The 21,637-nt window shown below is 34.7% G+C and overlaps 2 protein-coding genes across 5 annotated transcripts in view; both read right to left on the reverse strand.

Moving 5' to 3' along the window:
* Positions 1 to 4,032: 4,032 nt before the first annotated feature.
* On the reverse strand, positions 4,033 to 15,451 carry LOC123561138 (uncharacterized). Its single transcript, XM_053516593.1, has 6 exons — positions 15,312 to 15,451; positions 14,795 to 14,908; positions 12,364 to 12,595; positions 11,194 to 11,354; positions 9,886 to 10,104; positions 4,033 to 7,595 (listed from the first exon to the last, which is right to left on the reverse strand). Exons 1-6 carry the CDS (start codon positions 15,382 to 15,384, stop codon positions 7,105 to 7,107), a joined length of 1,290 nt encoding a protein of 429 aa, XP_053372568.1. The 5' UTR covers positions 15,385 to 15,451; the 3' UTR covers positions 4,033 to 7,104.
* Positions 15,312 to 21,637, reverse strand: part of LOC128546022 (uncharacterized) — a 43,537-nt gene continuing 37,211 nt past the window's right edge. For all 4 annotated transcript variants that reach the window (XM_053516611.1, XM_053516610.1, XM_053516612.1 and 1 more), the window contains exons 3-4: positions 21,048 to 21,110; positions 15,312 to 15,701 (exon numbers count right to left, since the gene is read on the reverse strand). In XM_053516611.1, coding sequence (XP_053372586.1) covers positions 15,433 to 15,701; positions 21,048 to 21,110 — 332 coding nt within the window. In that variant the 3' untranslated portion in view covers positions 15,312 to 15,432. The remainder of the gene's footprint in view (positions 15,702 to 21,047; positions 21,111 to 21,637) is intronic.

A 21,637-nucleotide genomic window follows, 5' to 3' on the forward strand; every position in this document is an offset into this window, starting at 1 on the left:
CAGGTCACGACCTTCGATTCCATGGTAACATCAATTTAATTCAAGAAACTACAGTGTTTTACTGAAACATTATGAGAGATAAGTTTTAGTATATAGGATTGGAGGCAGGCGGAGGCATGTGCTTGATTTTGTTTCGGAAGAATGGATATATAAACACATGTTTGACGTAAACGAAGTCTTAAATCGTCAAGTTAGCTTCCGATCGGACATTCGCACATACAAATATCAAGGTAACCTACCTCCTTAAGTTATTTTCAGACGTCATAGAATATCTGCTATATCTCATAATTGTACTTAAATGTATACAATTATCAATTAGTCCATGGTCACATTGTTGTAGAATATAAAATCCTACAGAAACCAAATAAATACATCCGATTAAATCTTACGCTTTTGCCCCACAAGTCGTACTATACTACAGTGACATCCATTTTACAGCGAGATAAATATCTTCTTTCTTTAATAATTGGTGATATATTTTAATGGCCTATTAGGTAACTAAATAATATGTATTATATTTCAGAAGACCTTAAACCACATTCTTAAAAACAGTCAGATCAAGATTTCAGTGTAATACTTGGTTTTAGATGTTGTTCAGATATATCAACAAATACGCTATGATTTTAATATTCGTTTTACTTATCAATAAGTTAGTACAAAGTCTACCCAATGCTAATGTTAAGGCCTTGTATAATCGCTAAAGCTTAATACATGTATGCTATTTCAATGTATATTTTAACATTTGGACATGGAAATAAATAATGTTCCTTACAAACCATGTTTGTTTACATAGATCAAAGAAGTGATAAAATATTGACATTTCTAATTGTTCCTTATAATAGAAATTTAACCGAAAATTCATTATAACGGTGTTTAAAGTTAACTCTTTACATTGATTTCGCTAGCGTGAAATCACAATGACGAAGCACGAGATCACAATGGCGAAGCGCGTTATTGTGAATTTTTCGTAATTTCGCTCTTCGCCATTGCAATTCCGCGTTTCGCAATCGTAATTTTTCAGTTTGTGCTTCTCCACCATGCGCAGGTGATAAGCGAAGCGTTGGATCACGATCCGTGACGGCAAAGCGCGAAATCCCTAGCGCAAAATCGCGAAATGTTCCTACTTGTGTACATTGCCATTGTGATCTCACGCTTCGCAACCGTTAATTGCTCTTTTCTCTTCACTAACACACGGATTGTTGCGATCTCGCATTTCGCGGTCGTGGCCTCACACGAGATCACGATAGCTAAGCGTAAAATTGAGAAATTTTCGCTCTGCAGTCGTGGTCTAGCTCTACGTCTCTAGCGATACGTGAAGCGCGGGATCATGGTAAAAGCTAGAGTTACGGTAAAATTCATTTGAACAACTATCGTATATTTATTAATAGACATATCTCTTTTACGATATATCCAATCATACTGATATTTTGAGTAGTATATTTCTACGAAACATCTGTTTTGAATGAATACTTGCACACATGTACATGAACCGCAGTTTACACGTGTAATATTACACGAATACAAAGTTAAACAATACAGTTTACAGATTATAAAAGAAAATATTTAATGAGAAAAAAATAAGTTGTTTGTGCAATATTTTTGCTTAAAAATACGCTGTTTAAAATGCACAATTTGCCGTTCTCACATAAAAAAAAAATAATCAAGAGGAGGATACCCGGGCCCCTACATTACCTATGCGTACTATGAAAAGTGTCCCAGCTACGCGCCTGACAGCCATCTAAGCCTATAATAAAGTCTTAGCGGAGTTGTCTCCATTTTTGCAAATATTTTACCCGTGATCATTTCAGCTCAGATAACTTTTTTATCTTCAGGAAAATGATATTTAAATATTTCTTTCAGTCTACATACATTGATGCAGTTAATTCCACATTAATCTAAAATAAATTGTTCCTACTTGAAGTTTGTATTTAAGTTACACTCCTAAATTATATATATACTATAAGATTCTTTCACTGGTTGTAGGTGCAGATGGGAATTTCCGGCCTCGAGGATAACTGTTCAGGCGGTAACGAGGCAGCCTAAACAGTTACTCGAGAGCCGGATATTCCAATCTGCACCTATAAGCAGTGATAGAATCTTTTTCTTGCATACCTATATCAAGAAATAATAAAAATAAAATCAAGCGAACGGCTTTCTTTTTAGAACTATTTCTTATAGCAGAGTATTTAAACAAAGCTTTGGAAACCAGCGTCTGCAAACAGGAAAGACGTCATAAGACAAAGAACAATGTTTAGTTCCGGTTTTGTTTTATCAGTTGCAGCCTATCGTTATGATTTTTTGATAAAATAACGTGTTTTGAATCGAGAAATGTACTATCAGGAACAAAGAGGAACTGTTAACGTATTGGATTTTTATTCCCTTTTTCTGAAATGAGATGTAAATAATTACATAAATCGTCTACATATATGTAGATTGTAATACGTCATTTAAAGCACGAGAGTCATCTTACACCCCGGGGTGTACCAGAAATCCCCGTCTGGTATGCAAGAAAGCTTGAATATATACTGAGGTTTCGTACAACGTAAATCATTATCAACAGGATGTTCAGGTACAGATCAAATCAGATTTGTCAGATTTAAAGTTAAAGCAGCCTCGTTTCAAAAAGCAAACTCAAGGCAAAAGGTGAATTTAGTCCTTTCAAAATAAAGTTGTTGTGAATATCTTATTATAAGATTACCATTTTTATGAAGCACAGCCCTGCCACAGACAAGATTGTTAAGTAAATAAAAACTAAGGTAACGCAGAAATTATGAACATATACCAGTTTATTCAGGTTTTCCCATTCAGGAGGATATCAGACAGTTTTGAACTATTATTTTCAAATTCAGAATGTCACAACTTTTTCATATCATTTCACTTGATATATGTTGAAATAAACGAACTGAAACTGTAACAGAAAATGTCTGACGAATCTTTAATAACTTCATGCCTGTTTAGTGAGAATAAAGGCTTCCTCCTGAGCATGGGCAACACCATCTTGTTGTAACATCATGTAACAGATTTATTGATCTAAATTTCGTAAACTACGGTATTCTGTATTTACCATCGAGAGTTCTGGTCATGAACCCCATACCTCGGAAGTCGGATTCACGAAACTATGATGAAGAAAGTCGAAAACACGATAGAAAAATCTGAAGCAATATGGCCAAAACTCAAAACTACGATTGTTATAGTGAAATCACGAAAGTAATAATGATGATGAAAACACGATATCATTTTGCATTTTCATAGTTTCGACTTTCATCATCGAATTTTCGACTTTCATCATCGTGAATTGACTGTTTCGACGTTCATCATCGTAATTTCGACTTTCATCATCTTGCTTTCAACTTTCGCCATTGTGCTTTGGACTTCCAATGTTTAACGCCGAAAGTTGAAACCACGATAAAAGCATATAACCACGATGGTGAAAGCGCGAAACGATCGCATTTTCATCATCGTGGTTTCGTGATTTCGATTGTGACAATCATAGCGTCCCCTTAATGCAAAAAGGTACCATGAGCATATGAATAAAGAAGGCACTTGGTACTTTTTTGCATTAAGGGGGCGATAGTTTCGAGTTTTCACCATCGTGATTTCGACTTTCATTATCGTCGTTTCGTTATTTCGGCTCTCGAGATACTAGGCTCAGAAATAAAAATATAGATGGCCAACATAGTCAATCGAGTAAATATGCTGCGGACAGACATTGAGTGGTCACATGAATGTCAACGAAGTGATTGCCATTTTCTTCTTATTTTACTGCTATCTGTTACATGCCGTTGATATAGGGATGTAGATCTCGGCCACCAAGAATCTCTCGGGGATTTGCATACTATTATACACAAAACAAACGTGTAAAGTCATTCTTACATATAAACATGACACGAAGATTGAATGTTTATTTAAATGAATGCTTTTGCGATTCTGTTAAAGTCTGTTGCTTTGGGAAACGGGTCTGATGCTCTTGGAAACGGTCAACATTTTTAACTTTCCATGACCATGGAGCACATTTCAACAACACTACCGAAATCACGAACGATATATTTTATTTCTCATTTTTACAAACGCTTTTATATATCACTTAAAAATTTGGTAATCATGAATGCAATTTGAAGAACAACAATTTTATGTACGAGTTGTTAGAGCAAACCAAAAATAACTTTTAACAAATTGTTCACATGAAATAATCGATGGATATTCGCCATACTTTGTCAGAAACATCCTTGCACAGATCTTTAAATGGTTCCACATGAGCTAAATAAATCCGTTTGGTCGACTGATCGACAAATCTAATGAACTGTTTACTATAGTCATTCACTAGACTTGGTAAAAATCGTACATATACGCCATCATCTAATCTTGTTTATTTGTTTAGCAGGAAAGTACATTACATTAACAAATCTGTACGAAGCTAAATCAAAATAAATACTTTTCTGGTACTAAAGCATATTGTGGTGAAAATCTTTTCTTGTACAGTTAAGGCAAATGTGAAAAAAAACTACTTTTTTCTTAAGAATAATTATATAAATTATGCCAAATAATATATAGCCTCTTAAACGACATGAATTGGTACTATGCAAACTGAAGCATAGCTTTATGTAAGTACTTTATGAATTTAAACATGTCAAACATTACATTAACATATCTGTACGAAGCTAAATCAAAATAAATACTTTTCTGGTACTAAATCATATTGTGGTGAAAATCTTTTCTTGTACAGTTAAGGCAAATGTGAAAAAAAACTACTTTTTTCTTAAGAATAATTATATAAATTATGCCAAATAATATATAGCCTCTTAAACGACATGAATTGGTACTAGGCAAACTGAAGCATAGCTTTATGTAAGTACTTTATGAATTTAAACATGTCAATGAGCCAGAAAAACAGATTGCTTATATCTCATATTTGGACAAAATTTGCAGATATTTCCTACTTGACTTCAGACTTTTGAAGGGCATGTTTATTTAATCGTCATAATTTGCTTCGTTGAATGTTTTCAATTCAAAAGAGGTATTTTAGGTTATATATCACTGAATGCCATCGTCTCATTGCATGGCAGTTAGAATCATTCAGGGACGATAAACATGCATTATCTGAATCAAAGCCATCATTAGCGCCACAGATTAAGTTACATAATCCTTTTAATCAATATATCAGATCTAATGTAAGCATAAAAATACATTATGTTGATACTTGATATTGCTTTTGAAATGAAATACTCTTTAATATATAGATTTTACAGGTGAAATAATTATCATGTTGGCAATAAAATAAGCATTTTATAGCTTTGAGCACGACTATTTGAAATTTTTTGATACTTTGAAAAATAGAGAAAAACTTGTACACCTTGACATTAACTTGCATATTTATTTACTACCTAAAATAAGTTGGCAGGTTATCAGTGCTATACAGTTAAATTCGGGAAAAAAATTCATGAAGTGTTCATGTTTATTAAAACATACATTAGAAATTACGGCGGAATTGTGAAAACTACTTTTTGCTCCACTTACTCGATACAGCGCAGCAACAACATACATTTATGAATGGTTAATGTGGTACAATGTAAATGAATAACCATTAAATGTCAATATTCATACAACTAATAGAAAAAAAATGCTACTAGTAACTGGAGTATACAGTTACATGAGACAAATACATTTAATATTTTATCTTGAAAAACTTGATTGAATAATATTCAAACATTTGTACATTGCTAATGTACATTTGTACATTGCTGAAAAAGATGATATGCTATTCTAGAGATGAAAAATGATAACAAAAGTGAAGACTCATGTAATTTTCCAGTTAAAGAATTAAAGCATTGCCTTCATATCCACTTGAAATATACGGATCTCTTAGATCATGGGTAAACATTATCAAAGCTGGCTTTCTTAATACGAATAAAGCAGACACGATCTATTTTTCATGTAACGATAATGATTATTAAGCCAAAAATAAATATTATTGACATGCACACGATTCGAATCCAACACGCTTCGCCTAATAACAGACACTCCATATAATATATTGCTTTTCCTCATCTGGTGCAAGTCTATGATTTAATTTGATTTTTTCTAATCTCCGAGTTCACATGGACTGATGACTATTATATAGCGATTATGCGATTTTTAGGTAAATTTAAAACAAACAATGGTTGATACACAATTATAGGTTATTTACATTGTATGTGGATATATGCACGAGTTCTGCAGCGGTAATATTGCGCGACTTTATGAGCGCAATATTATCCGCGAAAGAACGAGTGCATATATCCACATACAAAGTTGATAACCTTTTTATTACATACCCACAATCAAGTAATTAGTTTATGTCTAAATTATCGTTCTTTAACGAAAAACAAGAAAAATACGAAAAGAAATTCTCCGAAAATGTAACGAACAAATCAAACTGACGCGCATAAATGTTTTCCGCAAAAATGACGTCAATTTGTTGTCACAACGTGCGAACGGACGCCATGGATGTCACGCGATTCTTTCCATTACAACGCTAAGAAAACATTCCACGTCCGATATGGAAGCGTTCCACGTCATGATATAGATAAATACTGCACGATCGCTGTCCATTGAAACCCAATGGAAAATAATTTTAGGTATGTAATAATAATTCGGTATTCTGCTTGCGACAAAAAACAACTGGATTTCATTTTCTTATTGCTTCATAATTCAATAGGATGAATTTTAAAGGTTTTGACATGCGAGGAAAACGCATCTTGTTTGTATCTACTATAGATTTTTTCAATCGTGAAAAGGAAATTAAATGCTACATAATATTATGTGAAAATAATCTGCGGGTAATGCGAAATAACCTGTACTATTTGTTTAATAGGAAAATAAATTTGGTCGCGTTACAATATATATCATGTGTATACATGTTTATAATTAACTAATTGCATCAAAATTAGCCTTAAATTCATATGTTATTATTGATGCAAAATACCAAATTTGATCATTATGAAATTTCAATAATTGCAACCTCATTAAGCCGAATGTCAATTAATTTTGTTACATGCATAAACTAAAAGTCACTGCTTTCCATGTTATTAATAAACATTTTCAAGGTGAAGTGATATATGTTAAATTTCAACCGCTGGAGACATTTGATTTGGCAGTTGAAGAATCTGGTGTAGCTGTTTGGACAAGCAAATAGTAAACAACAGCAAGTACGGCGACCATAGCTGCAACAATTAACAATAGTTTGGTTTGTTGACAACACCAGCTTACATTTTTTCTGAATCTGAGAATGCCGAGTTGAATCCTTCTCTTCCTATCCATAACCGTTGCGAAGTGTTGAACGCGTGGCACGCTTGGTACAACCATCTGTTTTAGAAATTGGAGTGCAATATTTTCTACTAAAGGATTATCAAGTCCAACATTTTGTGTCAAGCTTACCCAGCGAAGCGTATTAAACTCTGGGACTCCCTCGAAATTAAACTGCCGTGCAAGATCAGCTTCGACTTTTTCCAGTTCTTCCATATTAATTGTTTGCTCTTGAACTTTCCTTCGGAGATTGATATCTTTGGAATCCTCTACTAGATCACATTTAGTGACCAACACAAATATGTCAGCTTGATCTAAAATGAAATAGTCACATTTCTAGTTATATAAACGGAATTTCATCGGTTTATTTTAATAATTAGAAATATGCATTTATCGAACTGAAAATTACTTAATGTTAATGTAGGTAGTTTCTGAACATTTGGGTCTTTTCCTGTCTTAGTTCATTGAATATCGGGATTTGTTACACTTATTCTGATTGGTCAAATGAAGTTGTTTTGTTGAGGCCCTGTTTCCTTTTGAGTTCTATAGTATTTGTTACTATTGTAATTGATTTTGACTTGGTCACTTATTCAGCTTGAATGTATGTGACCAGGCCTGGATCACACGAGGTGTGGAAGCCCCAAAATTAAACGGTTTTTCAAAGTTAAAAGTGACAAGTTCAGATCAAACTTCTGTTACAAATCCCATTAATTTATATATATTATATATCTCAATATGCTTGTATCTTATCTAAAATAGCTCTAAACACTTCTGAAGCAAAAACCTACTAAACAGGTCTTAAACGTTAAAAACATAGCCTTTTCACATAACGATAAGATACATGAATTCAATATCTCGTTTCTGTCGGTTTGTACTTAATATTAAACAAGAGGACCATGATGGTCCTGAATCGCTCACCTGTTCCCACATGACCCAGTTTTGAGTATGACGTCGTTTTTTCTATTATTTGACATAGTGAACAAGTTTTTGAGCTCATGTGACCCAGTTCTGAACTTGACCTAGATATCATCAAGATAACAATTCTGATCAATTTTCATGAAGATCCATTGAAAAATATGGTCTCTAGAGAGGTCACAAGGTTTTTCTATTATTTGACCTATTGACCTAGTTTTCGAAGGTACGTGACCCTGTTTTAAACTTGACCTAGATATCATCAAGGTGAACATTCTCACTAATTTTCATGAAGATCTCATAAAAAATATGGCCTCTAGAGAAGTCGGTCAAAAGGTTTTTCTATTTTTATACCTACTGGCCTAGTTTTTGACCGCACGTGACCCAGTTTCGACACTGACCTAGATATCATCAAGGTGAACTTTCAGACCAATTTTTATGAAGATCCATTGAAAAAATATGGCCTGTAGAGAGGTCAAAAGATTTTTCTAATTTTAGACCTACTGACCTAGTTTTTGACCGCACATTACCCAGTTTCAAACTTGACCTAGATATCATCAAGATGAACATTCAAACTAACTTTCATACAGATCCCATGAAAAGTATGGCCTCTAGAGAGGTCACAAGGTTTTTTATTATTTGACCTACTGACATAGTTTTTGATGGCACGTGACCCAGTTTCAAACTTGACCTAGATATCATTAAGGTGAACATTCTGAATAATTTTCATGAAGATCCATTCAAGGATATGGCCTGTAGTGAGGTCACAAGGTTTTTCTATTTTAAGACCTACTGACCTAGTTTTTGACTGCAGTTGACCCAGTTTCAATCTTGACCTATACATCATCAGGATAAACATTCAGACCAACTTTCATGTAGATCCCATGAAAAATATGGCCTCTAGAGAGGTCAAAACGTTTGTTCATTATTTGACCTACTGACCTACTTTTTATGGCACGTAACCCACTTTCAAACTTGACCTAGATATCATCAAGATGAACATTCTGACCAACTTTTATGAAGATCTATTCACAAGTATGGCCTCTAGAGAGGTCACAAGGTTTTTCTATTTTTAGACCTACTGACATAGTTTTTGACCGCACATGACCCAGTTTCAAACTTGACCTAGATATCATTAAGATAAACATTCTGACCAGCTTTCGTACAGATCCCATGAAAAATATGGCATTTAGAGAGGTCACAACGTTTATTCTATTATTTAACCTACTGACCTAGTTTTTGAGACACGTAACCCACTTTCAAACTTGACCTAGATATCATCAAGGTTAACATTCTGATAAATTTTCATGGAGATCTTGTGAAATATATGGCCTCTAGAGAGGTCACAATGTTTTTCTATTTTTAGACCTACTGACCTAGTTTTTAATCGCACGTAACCCAGTTTCGAATTTGACCTAGATATCATCAAGGTAAACATTCTGACCAATTTTCATAAAGACCCCATGAAAAATGTGACCTCTAGAGTGGTCACAAGCAAAAGTTTACGCACGGACGCACGGACGGGCGGACGGACGACGGACGCTGCGCGATCACAAAAGCTCACCTTGTCACTTTGTGACAGGTGAGCTAAAAACAATTTAGTTTGCAGAATATGTATATGTTAAAATAAAAAAACTTTAAGTCAACATCAGTGTTGGTTATTAAATACAATGTATGCTACAGATACGTTACATTTCGAGATAAACGTATCTTCATCAACGATTCCCAAGGTCTTTTTCAAACACTCAATAAGGTTTCTAGGAATGGCATCTACACAGCCTTGTACGAAGACTATTTTGGTGACCTTCCATTCAGGCTTTGGTTCTTTATAAAGTATCTTAAGACTACCTTCGCCGTTTTTTGTCTGTATTTCCTGCAGGTACGGTATTTGCGTTCCAGGAGGAATATAACCTGTACATGAAAAATAAAATCCTATAGATTTTTGATGTGTTTTGTGTGGAGATAAAAGCTATACATCGGCATATGCCCTCTCCATAGTCACTCAGACTCCTGTTATTGAAACACATTGCCAAATTAGTCACGGGATCCTTTGAAAAGATTTTATAAACTACATTTTGTAAACTTTATCTTTGAAACTCACAAAGGCAACGTCTGAGCACTACTGTCGTATCGTATCACATTTTAGATAGACAGACTGTACTGAATATTTATTTATCAGTTGTAATTTAAATACATTTGTTGTCATGCAAGTGAAATAAAGCGACCTCATATTTTTGATATTATATTAGTGTTACAGTGTTATAACTTTTAAATGTTGACATAGAGGATATTATATGAATGTGTTTTTTTTTTATTGAATCTATTAAACGAGTTGCATGAAATAATAAAATGCGAGTCTCTGTCGAGGATTTGGAGCTTTTGGTCAATTTTGGGGCCTCCGTGGCCGAGTGGTTAAGGTCGCTGACTTCAAATCACTTGCCCCTCATCGATGTGGGTTCGAGCCTCACTCTGGGAGTTGAATTCTTCATGTGAGGAAGCCATCCAGCTGGCTTACGGAAGGTCGGTGGTTCTACCCAGGTGCCCGCTCGTGATGAAATAATGCACGGAGGGGCACATGGGGTCTTCCTCAACAATTAAAGCTGGAAAGTCACCATATGACCTATCATGTGTCGATGCGACGTTTAATCCAACATTTGGTCAATTTTATTCAACGAGTTTAATAAATTCAGTGTGGAAAGTCACAAATGTAATTCCCCTTTTATCACATGTTAGCTTTTCTTGCAGAAACAAAAATAAAACATTTTTAACTATTATAAACAAGTCAACTTGACCAAAGTCTCTTGTATATAAACGTCACTGACGGCAAAGCTTTATTACAAGTGTGTAATATCAATTTTATGTTATGGCTTTATTTCACTCCCGTGACGTCTGACAAACATGTGATCAATCGATTTTAGATAAAAAGAAATGCCGATCTTCATGCAAAAAGGTTATTAACATCACCGTTCAAACATCAATATAACAGTGTCAGTTTATTACCTCCTATCAAAACCTCAAGTAGTTCTATTAATTCCCTTGAATTTACATCTGGAAGCCCTGAACAGTCCAAAATGTGTGGCAACTTTCGTATTGTATCGTTCATTCTCTCCTTTTTTGATTTGTCGAATATCCTTTGCAGTGATATTCCGCAGTTTTCGTATCTAAAAATAAAATGCTCACTTGAGCGATTAAGAGTTGTTAACTTCTCATTATTTTCTTTTTCTTTTTGTTACTTTCAAGTGTTCGTATTATAGACTTATTTGTCAAGTTCATCAGCCTGCTTATTTTGATAATGATGCTAACATTTTATACGAAAAACTCTATATTAAAATTATGAAATGTAGAAAGATTTATTTATTAAACATTAGGAGCATGTTAAATATTTGATTTATCAGTCAGTATAGTCTGCGATTTACAATAATTATTGGGCGGCCCGGTCAGAGAAAACTGTGGAGTCAGTTATGACGTCAAATTATCGCGTTATGTTCGCTCCATTACTGTTCAAATGAATGAAATTCATTATAATGATTAACAAATAATATATCCCAAACAGTGATTTGTCATTGAATAAAAAAATAGTTTGGAGTTTAATTGCGAAGCAATTTTATCACGAGGGCGCAGCCCGAGTAATATATTAATACGCATCTAAACGACAAACGATGATTTTATTCATTAGTTAATCACTGTTTGAGATATATTATTTCGATTCTAACACGTAATTAAGGATTATTATGTACTCCCTTGACGATATCCATCAAGTATGTGCCTGAAATCTACTTATTTCTTTTCAAGCGCACCGCTGTCCCTTTTAACGCTATTACGTAACAATTGTGACGTCAAAAAATGAATTGTTGAATAATAACTCACAGTTTTCAGTCTCCTTTTTTTACAGGAAAACAAATCGGGTCGTGTTAGAATGATCGTTATATCTCATTGAACATGTTAGAATGAAAATACTAAAAGCGTTCATGCTGTTTATCGTCTGAAGTACCTTAATTGTTCACCATTCAGATGATTGGGTTTTCAATCGATAAGGCTAGCTCAGAACCATGGTAAATCAGAAGTCACGCGAAGGCCTTCATTACTGACAAAAAATGAGCGCAACTGATCGGATATATGCATGGACCTGCTGATTTGTAACTCTAACAATGGTAATATGAATCAACTTGCCTATTCAATGCCATAGTGATTGATGGTGCTTCGCCCTTCCCATGTTTTGCAATCGGGAAATATTGGCCCGTCAAGGCCTTGTGTATTGTATTGATGAGTGCACTCTTCCCTGCACCGCTTATTCCGAAAAGCAGAATGACTTTCGGAAATTCACAAACTTCACTGTCAAGTAATTCGAGTATATCGTTGAGCAGTGTTTCGTTTTCTTCCTCTATAGAGATGTTCGTTGAACCTACATGCAACCGATTAAAAACTAAACTACTGTATTCATTTCACACCAAAAGCACATATGCAAAATATATTTTAAAATGTATCACTTTATATTATTTAGAAATAATTGGAGGAAAAGTAAATTATTATATACTTAATTACAAGTGCATAGTCCAACAAATAAAGCCACATTTACAGAATGCAGCCGTCCACGCCATTTAAATTTTCTATGTTGAATCTAAATAATCGAGACACAGAAGGCCACCATACTGATGATATTCTGAAAAAATCTAAAGAATATCTACCTAATAGACAGACGAAATGTCAACAGTGTCTTGTATTTCGAATTTGGAGCTTATCTTAAAGTGTAAAAACTGTTGCGATAATACCTGACAAAACAAGTACTGTCACTATGAGTGACAATTGCCCCGTAGCATGCCAAACAATGCTACAGTTGTCTGCGCAAAATATGCCAAAATAGTTTAGGTATGAAACATTTTGTGACATTGACTTTGAACTGAGAGACCCGTGTCATAAACGCGACACTCCTCAATATTGTTAACATTTGTGTCAAATTATTTTCAAATCCCTAAAGTTGGTGAGTTTAGGACATGCATTTTTTAAAGATTTATTTATCTCGTGCGCACGACATCTTATCTCGAGCGCACAACGATTTACCTCTTATCTTGTGTATAAGTTAGGGAGAGGGTGTGTGAGAGACAGAAAGGTCATTTGGACACTCCATACTCTATAACTGGCAAGAGGGAGAGGGTGTGTGAGAGACAGAAAGGTCATTTGGACACTCCATACTCTATAACTTGCAAAAAAACTCACCTTCGGGGTCACATTAAAGGCTATTGCGAATTAAAACTCTATTACGTTCTGTTACTATCGATACGGACAGGTTTTTTCAAGTCTAGCACCTTTTAAATCAAATGCACCATTACAAAGTTTCCTTCGATACATAAAATTGTAGCTCCCAATATTAGAATGAATGTTCTCTCTTTTAGAGCCATAAGGCTTATGCATTTGGAATAGATATCCATAACTATTATTGATAGCGGCCGATGAGGCCGCGATCATATTGAATAGGACAAGTATTTGCACGATGGGGAAAATATTTCATGATGGACCTGTCAATTCTTTACTTATGGGTGAAACAGGTCTCATAAGCGTAAATACGACTAGCTTCTACTGATTATAAAACATACCGTACGATTTGTTGTGAATCAACTGTTGTTGTACTTTTAGTAGTTCAACCGCCACCCTTGTTTAAGAGCAACATTTAAAAAACACGTTTTTTTTTCATCCTCAAGTAATAAGTAAGTAGACTCGCCCAGTTTAATCAATCTAGACGCATAATCTACACAGAGCGCTTACTTCACCCGATTTACATTCGGAACATTTTCACGCGTTTCGGGCTTTATCGTATGTTTAACATGGGATTTTTGAACCGTCCAAAGATGTTGGAAATGTTTGTCTCATTGTTTTTTTTTTTTTGTTTTTTTTTAATAAAAATGTTACTGCTTTCATTGTCTACCACTTTTTTTCCACCCTTATCTGAAAAAACAGTAATGAGTTTGTACACTGTTCAGACAATTGTGCTCTGTTGAAATTTAACCAAACACACCTGCATAAACAGAAAGCATGATATGTCACCATGCGCGGATCCAGATGGGGGGGGGGTGGGGACCGGGGGTCCGGACCCCCTCTGGAAAATCTTTAAAAAAAGGAAAGAAGGAAAGAAAATGTTTTTCGAAAAAGGCAACATTAGGACTGCATGTAAAGTATATGCCGCTGCTGCTACATACGACCCCGACATAATTAATATTATTTATCTAAAAGAAACTAAGAATTTTACCTTCAAGAAAGCTTGATTTTATCATTTTCGCAAATTTAACAGGTTAGTCCATAAAACTGTCCCAAAATGCAAAACATGAAGTGCCAAATTGCAGAATTTCCAGGGCGGGTGGGGGGTGGGGGCAGGGGATCGGACCCCCTCTGAGAAAATTGGCTGTGTCCGTGCATGGACACTATACCTGTCCAGTACTGGACATTATGGTAAACGCTTCATTCCTGCACAAATGACAATTTCGCAACTTCTGTCCGGTTTGTACAAATTTCTGGCCGCGATAAACCATTTGACTTGTGACCCCTTGAATAGTTATCGTTTTATGTGCCAGACAAGCATGTATAAATTTATTGAACTTGTTTTTGTTACCTGGATCATGTGGCAAACCAGTCTTTTCTCTCGAAACACTCGCATAAGTCCTATAGATGGGATCTCTTGTTATCATGGAATCCGTTGAAGATAATTCAGGTTTATTTTCATCCTCTGAAAGCAAAATTTGTTTATAAAACAAATACTCCCGAGTCATAACCTGTCTTCATACTGGTTAGCCTATTTAAAAGCAATACAATTATTCATTAGTGTTCCGTTTCCCGTTTTTTTTCAAAGTCCGCTTTAAACTGAACACCTATGCTATTCCATTCCACACGGTTACAGTAAGTAGTAATTTACACTTTACTGTCAACAAATATGAATGCTCTTCCTGAATACTTTTAATTATTTTAAGCTCAGATTGTTACTAAGTGCTTACTAAGTGTAAATAAAAAGCAAAAATAAAAATCAACGATGTTGCCTGAAATTATCTTTTATCACTTGCTAAATATAAATCATACAGTCAAACGATTTATTTGTTAATTAATTTGTTGGAATAATATTTCTTAAAAGTTACCAATATAATGAATTATTTCATCAAGACTATCGCCTTCTATTTCAAACGTTATATTGAAAAGACCTTCAGACATATCTTCCGCTGCCAGTACCAAATCAAGAAGACTTTGTATAAACACGTCTCATCGAAAGTATTTTAGCAGCTGTAAATATCCATCACTTGACTTGCATTGCACAGTCATTCTAATACATTGCTTTTCTATTTCAACCTCGCAGTCATCCAACTGCTTGATTTCTTCTACAATGCTCATTACTGCCCTCGCAAGTTTTGATTCATCTGTGTGTCCCCTGGTCCGTTTCAACGCCTTTTCAAAAACTGCCGTCACCATGTTCTCAATAAGTGTTGTTTTGGAATCATCAGGTCCTTTCAATGTCATCTTTGTTCCAAGAACTGTAAAACAGTCAGTAACGAGAAGTCAGAGTAAAAACAACAGTTTTACGATATAAAATACGCTTTATAATTATCTGTATATCTACTTTCCGAAATAAGGCTTTAATAGCTATATAAACGCCTTGTTTTGGTATATAGGCTACGTGCACCAGGACATCAGTACAAAGAGACCTCTGCAGAAAAAAATCGTTTTCAATGTATAATTGCTGTCTTATCGCCATTTATAATAGCTGAAGATATTTTGTAATCAAAGCACTGAGTGGACTTGTGTGGGCAGCAGTTGACAGCTTTTGGTAATGGGCACGAATAGTTAGCATAAGTTTGGAGATTTTAGTTAAATTACTTTTGATTAATAAGCATTTTCAAACTTTTATACCAAATTAAGGGGGAAAACTCTGCTTTTACTCAGTCAAGGGTATAAAATAATATATGAGCGAAGCTCATGAACTTATTGATAATTTTGTGAGGTCTGATTATTCTTGCTCAAAATCTTTTTTTGAATTATAAGCATTTTTAATTTTTTAACAAATCAGTGGAGAAACAATCTGCTTTTACTGGAATAAGGGGGTATTTACAATATACCTCTCCTCCTTCGAAGGGGGAGGGGGACGGGGGCAATTAATTTTCAAACTAGAAGACCTTTTGTAGAAAAGCCCATGTCTCTCTCTCTCTACCCCCCACCCCGCTCCATGCATAGTCGTAATAGGCAAGAAGTCAATATGGGATAGGAGCGAAAGTCAAAGAGACAACCATTGGCTGCAATAGGGATCATCTACTTTGCATGTCCATTCACCCTACGAAGTTTCAACATAATGGGTCAAGTGGTTCTCAAGTAAACCGATTTCCATGTTCAGGCCCCTGTGACCTTGGCCTGTGATTGAATGATCCCCAAATAAATAGGGTAATCTAATCTGCATGTCCAATCATCCTATGTAGATTCAACATTCTGGGTCAAGAGGTTCTCAAGTTATTGATCAGAAAGAGTTTTTCCATGTTCAGGCCTCTGTGACATTGACCTTATCTCAAGTGACCCCAGAAACGATAAGGCACATCTTCTCTGAAATTCCTATTATTGTATAAAGTGTGACGATTATGGGTCAAATGATTCTAAAGTTATTGGTCGGAAACTGTTCTCCATGTTCTGGACACGTGATTTTTGAAAAAAAATTCAAATGAGATCTCATCTTGGTAAAAGCAGGCTATGAATATATTAAACATATATTACATAGATAAAAGACACTTCTGAATAGTTCTTAAACTAAAAGCAACCATAAAAGAATATTAACAATGAATTATAAGTGTTTAAATTCAATATTCAAAACAATCAAAACAACTACTAGTGTCTCCAGTATCAGCATATATTATGATCTCCAGGTATCATTCAGACAGCTATAGATCAATGAAATATGCCTCATAATACAACATGCATGTTTTGCTAAAAATGCCCCCTATGGTATAATTACCCGGGAAGAAATCGTACGCCAGAACGTGAATATTTGGGGACAACAACACCGCAAATCTAACGGTGATTAAAAGGCGAACTTGTTTAAAATAATGTTTCTTTTGAATTAATTATACCCTTTGATGATATGTCAGTAACAAACACTACTAGCTAGAATGTAAAATTAAATCAAACTAAAGTGCATTTTTTTCGGGAAACGGTTGCAAATATTTCGCCCCCTCCGTTACGGCCGCAATAGTTTTCCTAAGTCACGCAAATAACAATTGTTTACGTAAATATTATGAAAGGATCGTATCTTTCTCATAGTAATACTGGTGTCACTATTCTCGAGATAGTTTTATTGGCGATCTTTCACAGTCGCCGAATAAGGAATCCCACCGAACACTATTTCCTAAATCCCTAAACATATTGATTTTTCCCACAAAAGTATACGCTCACATTGAGTGTATAAGAGATACTACTAAATACTTTGTTTTGGTCACGTGAAAAAAAAACTTAGTCACATTACAAAATGTTTTCTGATTACTGACAGAAGCAAGCGCTTTGGTGTTGTTTCGATTCTAACATTCCAGCAGGAACTGAGTTTAAATTCAAAATGTTAAAAAAAAAGAAGCAACTTGGTCTACGTCGATGGTGCTGAAGATTATTTTGTTCACGCGATTAAGACTTGTTTTGGTCATGTGATCAAAGCAAGCGTGCTCATTTTCATACGCTTTGTTTTCGTTATGAAATATAGATTATGGCAAATATGTACTAAAAAATGTAATTTTGACTACAGAAGCGTTTCTCAAAGTTAAACAGGCTTGAATTACGTGAAATCAATGGAGGACATGGGACTACTTGTTGTTCGGTATCGTCCGTAAATTTGTGGTATGTTAAATCTGCGGGCATGCTTCGCTGCCGACGAAACAGCATGCACAACTATGTTCATTGTCCACAAGGGCGTTGTTGGATTAAAATAACAAAAAGGTAAAGACAGTCATGTTGTGGTTCCGGTTATTGACAGCGGCCGATGAGGCCGCGATCATATTGAATAGGACAAGTATTTGCACGATGGGGAAAATATTTCATGATGGACCTGTCAATTCTTTACTTATGGGTGAAACAGGTCTCATAAGCGTAAATACGACTAGCTTCTACTGATTATAAAACATACCGTACGATTTGTTGTGAATCAACTGTTGTTGTACTTTTAGTAGTTCAACCGCCACCCTTGTTTAAGAGCAACATTTAAAAAACACGTTTTTTTTCATCCTTAAGTAATAAGTAAGTAGACTCGCCCAGTTTAATCAATCTAGACGCATAATCTACATAGAGCGCTTACTTCACCCGATTTACATTCGGAATATTTTCACGCGTTTCGGGCTTTATCGTATGTTTAACATGGGATTTTTGAACCGTCCAAAGATGTTGGAAATGTTTGTCTCATTGTTTATTTTTTTTTAATAAAAATGTTACTGCTTTCATTGTCTACCACTTTTTTTCCACCCTTGTCTGAAAAAACAGTAATGAGTTTGTACACTGTTCAGACAATTGTGCTCTGTTGAAATTTAACCAAACACAAGTTTACCTGCATAAACAGAAAGCATGATATGTCACCATGCGCGGATCCAGATGGGGGATGGGGACCGGGGGTCCGGACCCCCTCTGGAAAATCTTTAAAAAAGGAAAGAAGACAAGAAGGAAAGAAAATGTTTTTCGAAAAAGGCAACATTAGGACTGCATGTAAAGTATATGCCGCTGCTGCTACATACGACCCCGACATAATTCATATTATTTATCTAAAAGAAACTAAGAATTTTACCTTCAAGAAAGCTTGATTTTATCATTTTCGCAAATTTAACAGGTTAGTCCATAAAACTGTCCCAGAATGCAAAAAAAGAAGTGCCAAATTGCAGAATTTCCAGGGCGGTAGGGGGGTGGGGGCAGGGGATCTGACCCCCTCTGAGAAAATTGGCTGTGTCCGTGCATGGTCACTATACCTGTCCAGTACTGGACATTATGGTAAACGCTTCATTCCTGCACAAATGACAATTTCGCAACTTCTGTCCGGTTTGTACAAATTTCTGGCCGCGATAAACCATTTGACTTGTGACCCCTTGAATAGTTATCGTTTTATGTGCCAGACAAGCATGTATAAATTTATTGAACTTGTAAATTCAGAAAATCCACGCATTGTAAAGACTTTATCTAATTATATCGAAAAAGCATTTACAACAAGATCAAATCTTTTGTATAGCCGATAAATATCCATATAGAAAAGGTCATCAAACATTTTGGTACAGTCACTGGCACCAGATCAGAAAGAAAATGTCTCCGTACGTGTTATACCCTACCCCTAGGTATTCTATAAAAACCATGGTCGCGAACGGGAAAATATACTAACCCATTTCAATCGCGTATTTCATACCTAAAACACGCAGTTCAGTAAATGTACTATTGATATTTTTCTTTGAACTTTATGTTCCAGACAAGCATAATATGATAAAGGAATATAGTTCTTTGACGTGCAATTCCTCTAAATGTCCTCTATCATTGTGTGAAATATGAATCAACTCACTTGATAATTTCTTGAAATATCTTCTCAAATGTATAAAAATATAAAGTACATGTTAAATATTTTGACAAAGAAGAGCAATGGTTCTGTTCACTGTACTCTTAAAGCATTTGACGACACTGCTTCATTGATCCAAAGCTACACGCATCATTTTCTTAGACCTCATATTGATTCTGAATCCGATCATAAACGCAACTTTCTAAGAACATATTTCATAAATAAAAGAATCGAGTTAATTGATTTAGCTATTATTTTTAGAGACCAGAATTAGGTTGATGTGTACATAATGTAGGGATAACATGTTTTTTTTCATGTTATAACATCTGCAGAATCCCGAGGGATTGGTTGGTACCCGAGCAGAGCATAGCGTTTTATAATTCTATTCAACTCGTTTAACGAATTCAGTATGAAAAGACACCCGGGTAATACCCTCTATTTATCAGTTTAGTGGGTAGTCTAAGTTCTGTACTATTTAAATGACTGGATAAAAATTAAAAGCTTAGATAAACTGCTTTTACATGTATGTCAGCTGCCAGTTTAATCCTTCTCTACTCTTATTTTATGGAATGGACATTTTGACGATATTCAAAAACGATAGATTATCTGAAAATCTTTTATGTCTCATAAACGGCATTCAGTGTTATGGCTCAGGTAACTCGGTTTTATGAAGGGAGATAATTTTAAAGGTTAGCAATATAGAGTTAGGGTTCTTGTAAATTACACTTCAATGTCCTCTGTCATTATGTGAAATTTCAATAAAATGGATTTGTTACTTTACAGTAATCCTCTTGAAAAAGAAAGGGTAAGCTGTGTAGAATTTCTGTACTTTCACAAACACTTTTCCTACTATCCTTTGTCCTTGTATGAAATTTGAAAACAAATTCCCTTTATCACTTTTAAATACATATTTATATCATTTATAGATTGACATTGTCTCAAGGCAAATATATAAAGCGCATGACCTTTGATCCCATTTAGCTTTTTATGAATTCTAAATGATTACAAATATATTCGGATTATATATTGGGGTACAAGTTTCTTGAAAACCTGTGAGTACATAATCAATAAAATATAAAATTGCAAAAATATCATAAAATCAATTATTTTATAGCATGATATTTGACACTTCGTTTTTACATGAAACATTGCTATATTTTACGGAGACGTCTATCAAAGAAAACGGAAAGGTTCAAGCTTCTTCTAGAAAGATATTGTCTCCGAGTATTAACATACCGGCCCACATTTGACGATGATTTGACTATAAGGTGTGTTTTACATAGGTGGTATATCTTATATGTCGACAGTCAGTACAAGCTTAAGATCTTACCTGGAAAAGAGTACGCATTACTCTGCACATGGTTTTGTTGTTGTTGTAGTAACTGTTTAAGCTCTAAATAATGAAAAAAGTCAGAATGATACAATAAATAACTAAAGCAGAAGAACTTCAAGTAGGACATTTGTGCAAAATCGATAACAAATTATCATTTCACTGTGTATTGGTTACTTATAACAGTAAAATTTCTAACTGGTCACTTCGCATTTTATGATTATATTTTAACAGATGTTCACAATACCAAAGAAACATACTTGAACAATTTTGATTAACATTTCTGTAAAGTTACAAACATAAGTTAAATTTTGGCCTCTTATTATTGTTATCGTCACACTTTTTGAAAAGTAGGAAGCCCTAAATATTGAATAATTGAAATAATGTATGCCCGAGTAATGTACATCCGCATGAACTACTGTAAGCAGGGATATATCAAGGTATATTATAGAATAAATGCCTAGAAAACTTTTTTAGGAAATTTACTGTGTAGAAAACTTATCGCAAATCAAATGTAATCGATGTTGACTTGACAAGTTTCATCTATGTCATTTTAATTGTACGAATGCTTATATGAAGTAAAGAATGCA

Source organism: Mercenaria mercenaria, chromosome 10 (assembly GCF_021730395.1).
Source record: "Mercenaria mercenaria strain notata chromosome 10, MADL_Memer_1, whole genome shotgun sequence".
Taxonomy (NCBI): domain Eukaryota; kingdom Metazoa; phylum Mollusca; class Bivalvia; order Venerida; family Veneridae; genus Mercenaria; species Mercenaria mercenaria.

Bases quoted from the DNA above. Each gene is read 5' to 3' on its own strand.
- LOC123561138 (XM_053516593.1), bottom strand. From the start codon at position 15,384: ATGTCTGAAGGTCTTTTCAATATAACGTTTGAAATAGAAGGCGATAGT. The intron at 10,105-11,193 runs GTAATAAACTGA...TTTCATGTACAG, and splicing joins ACTTGAGGTTTTGATAGGAG to GTTATATTCCTCCTGGAACG. The intron at 7,596-9,885 runs GTAACGTATCTG...ATTTCATTTTAG, and splicing joins AGATACGTTTATCTCGAAAT to ATCAAGCTGACATATTTGTG.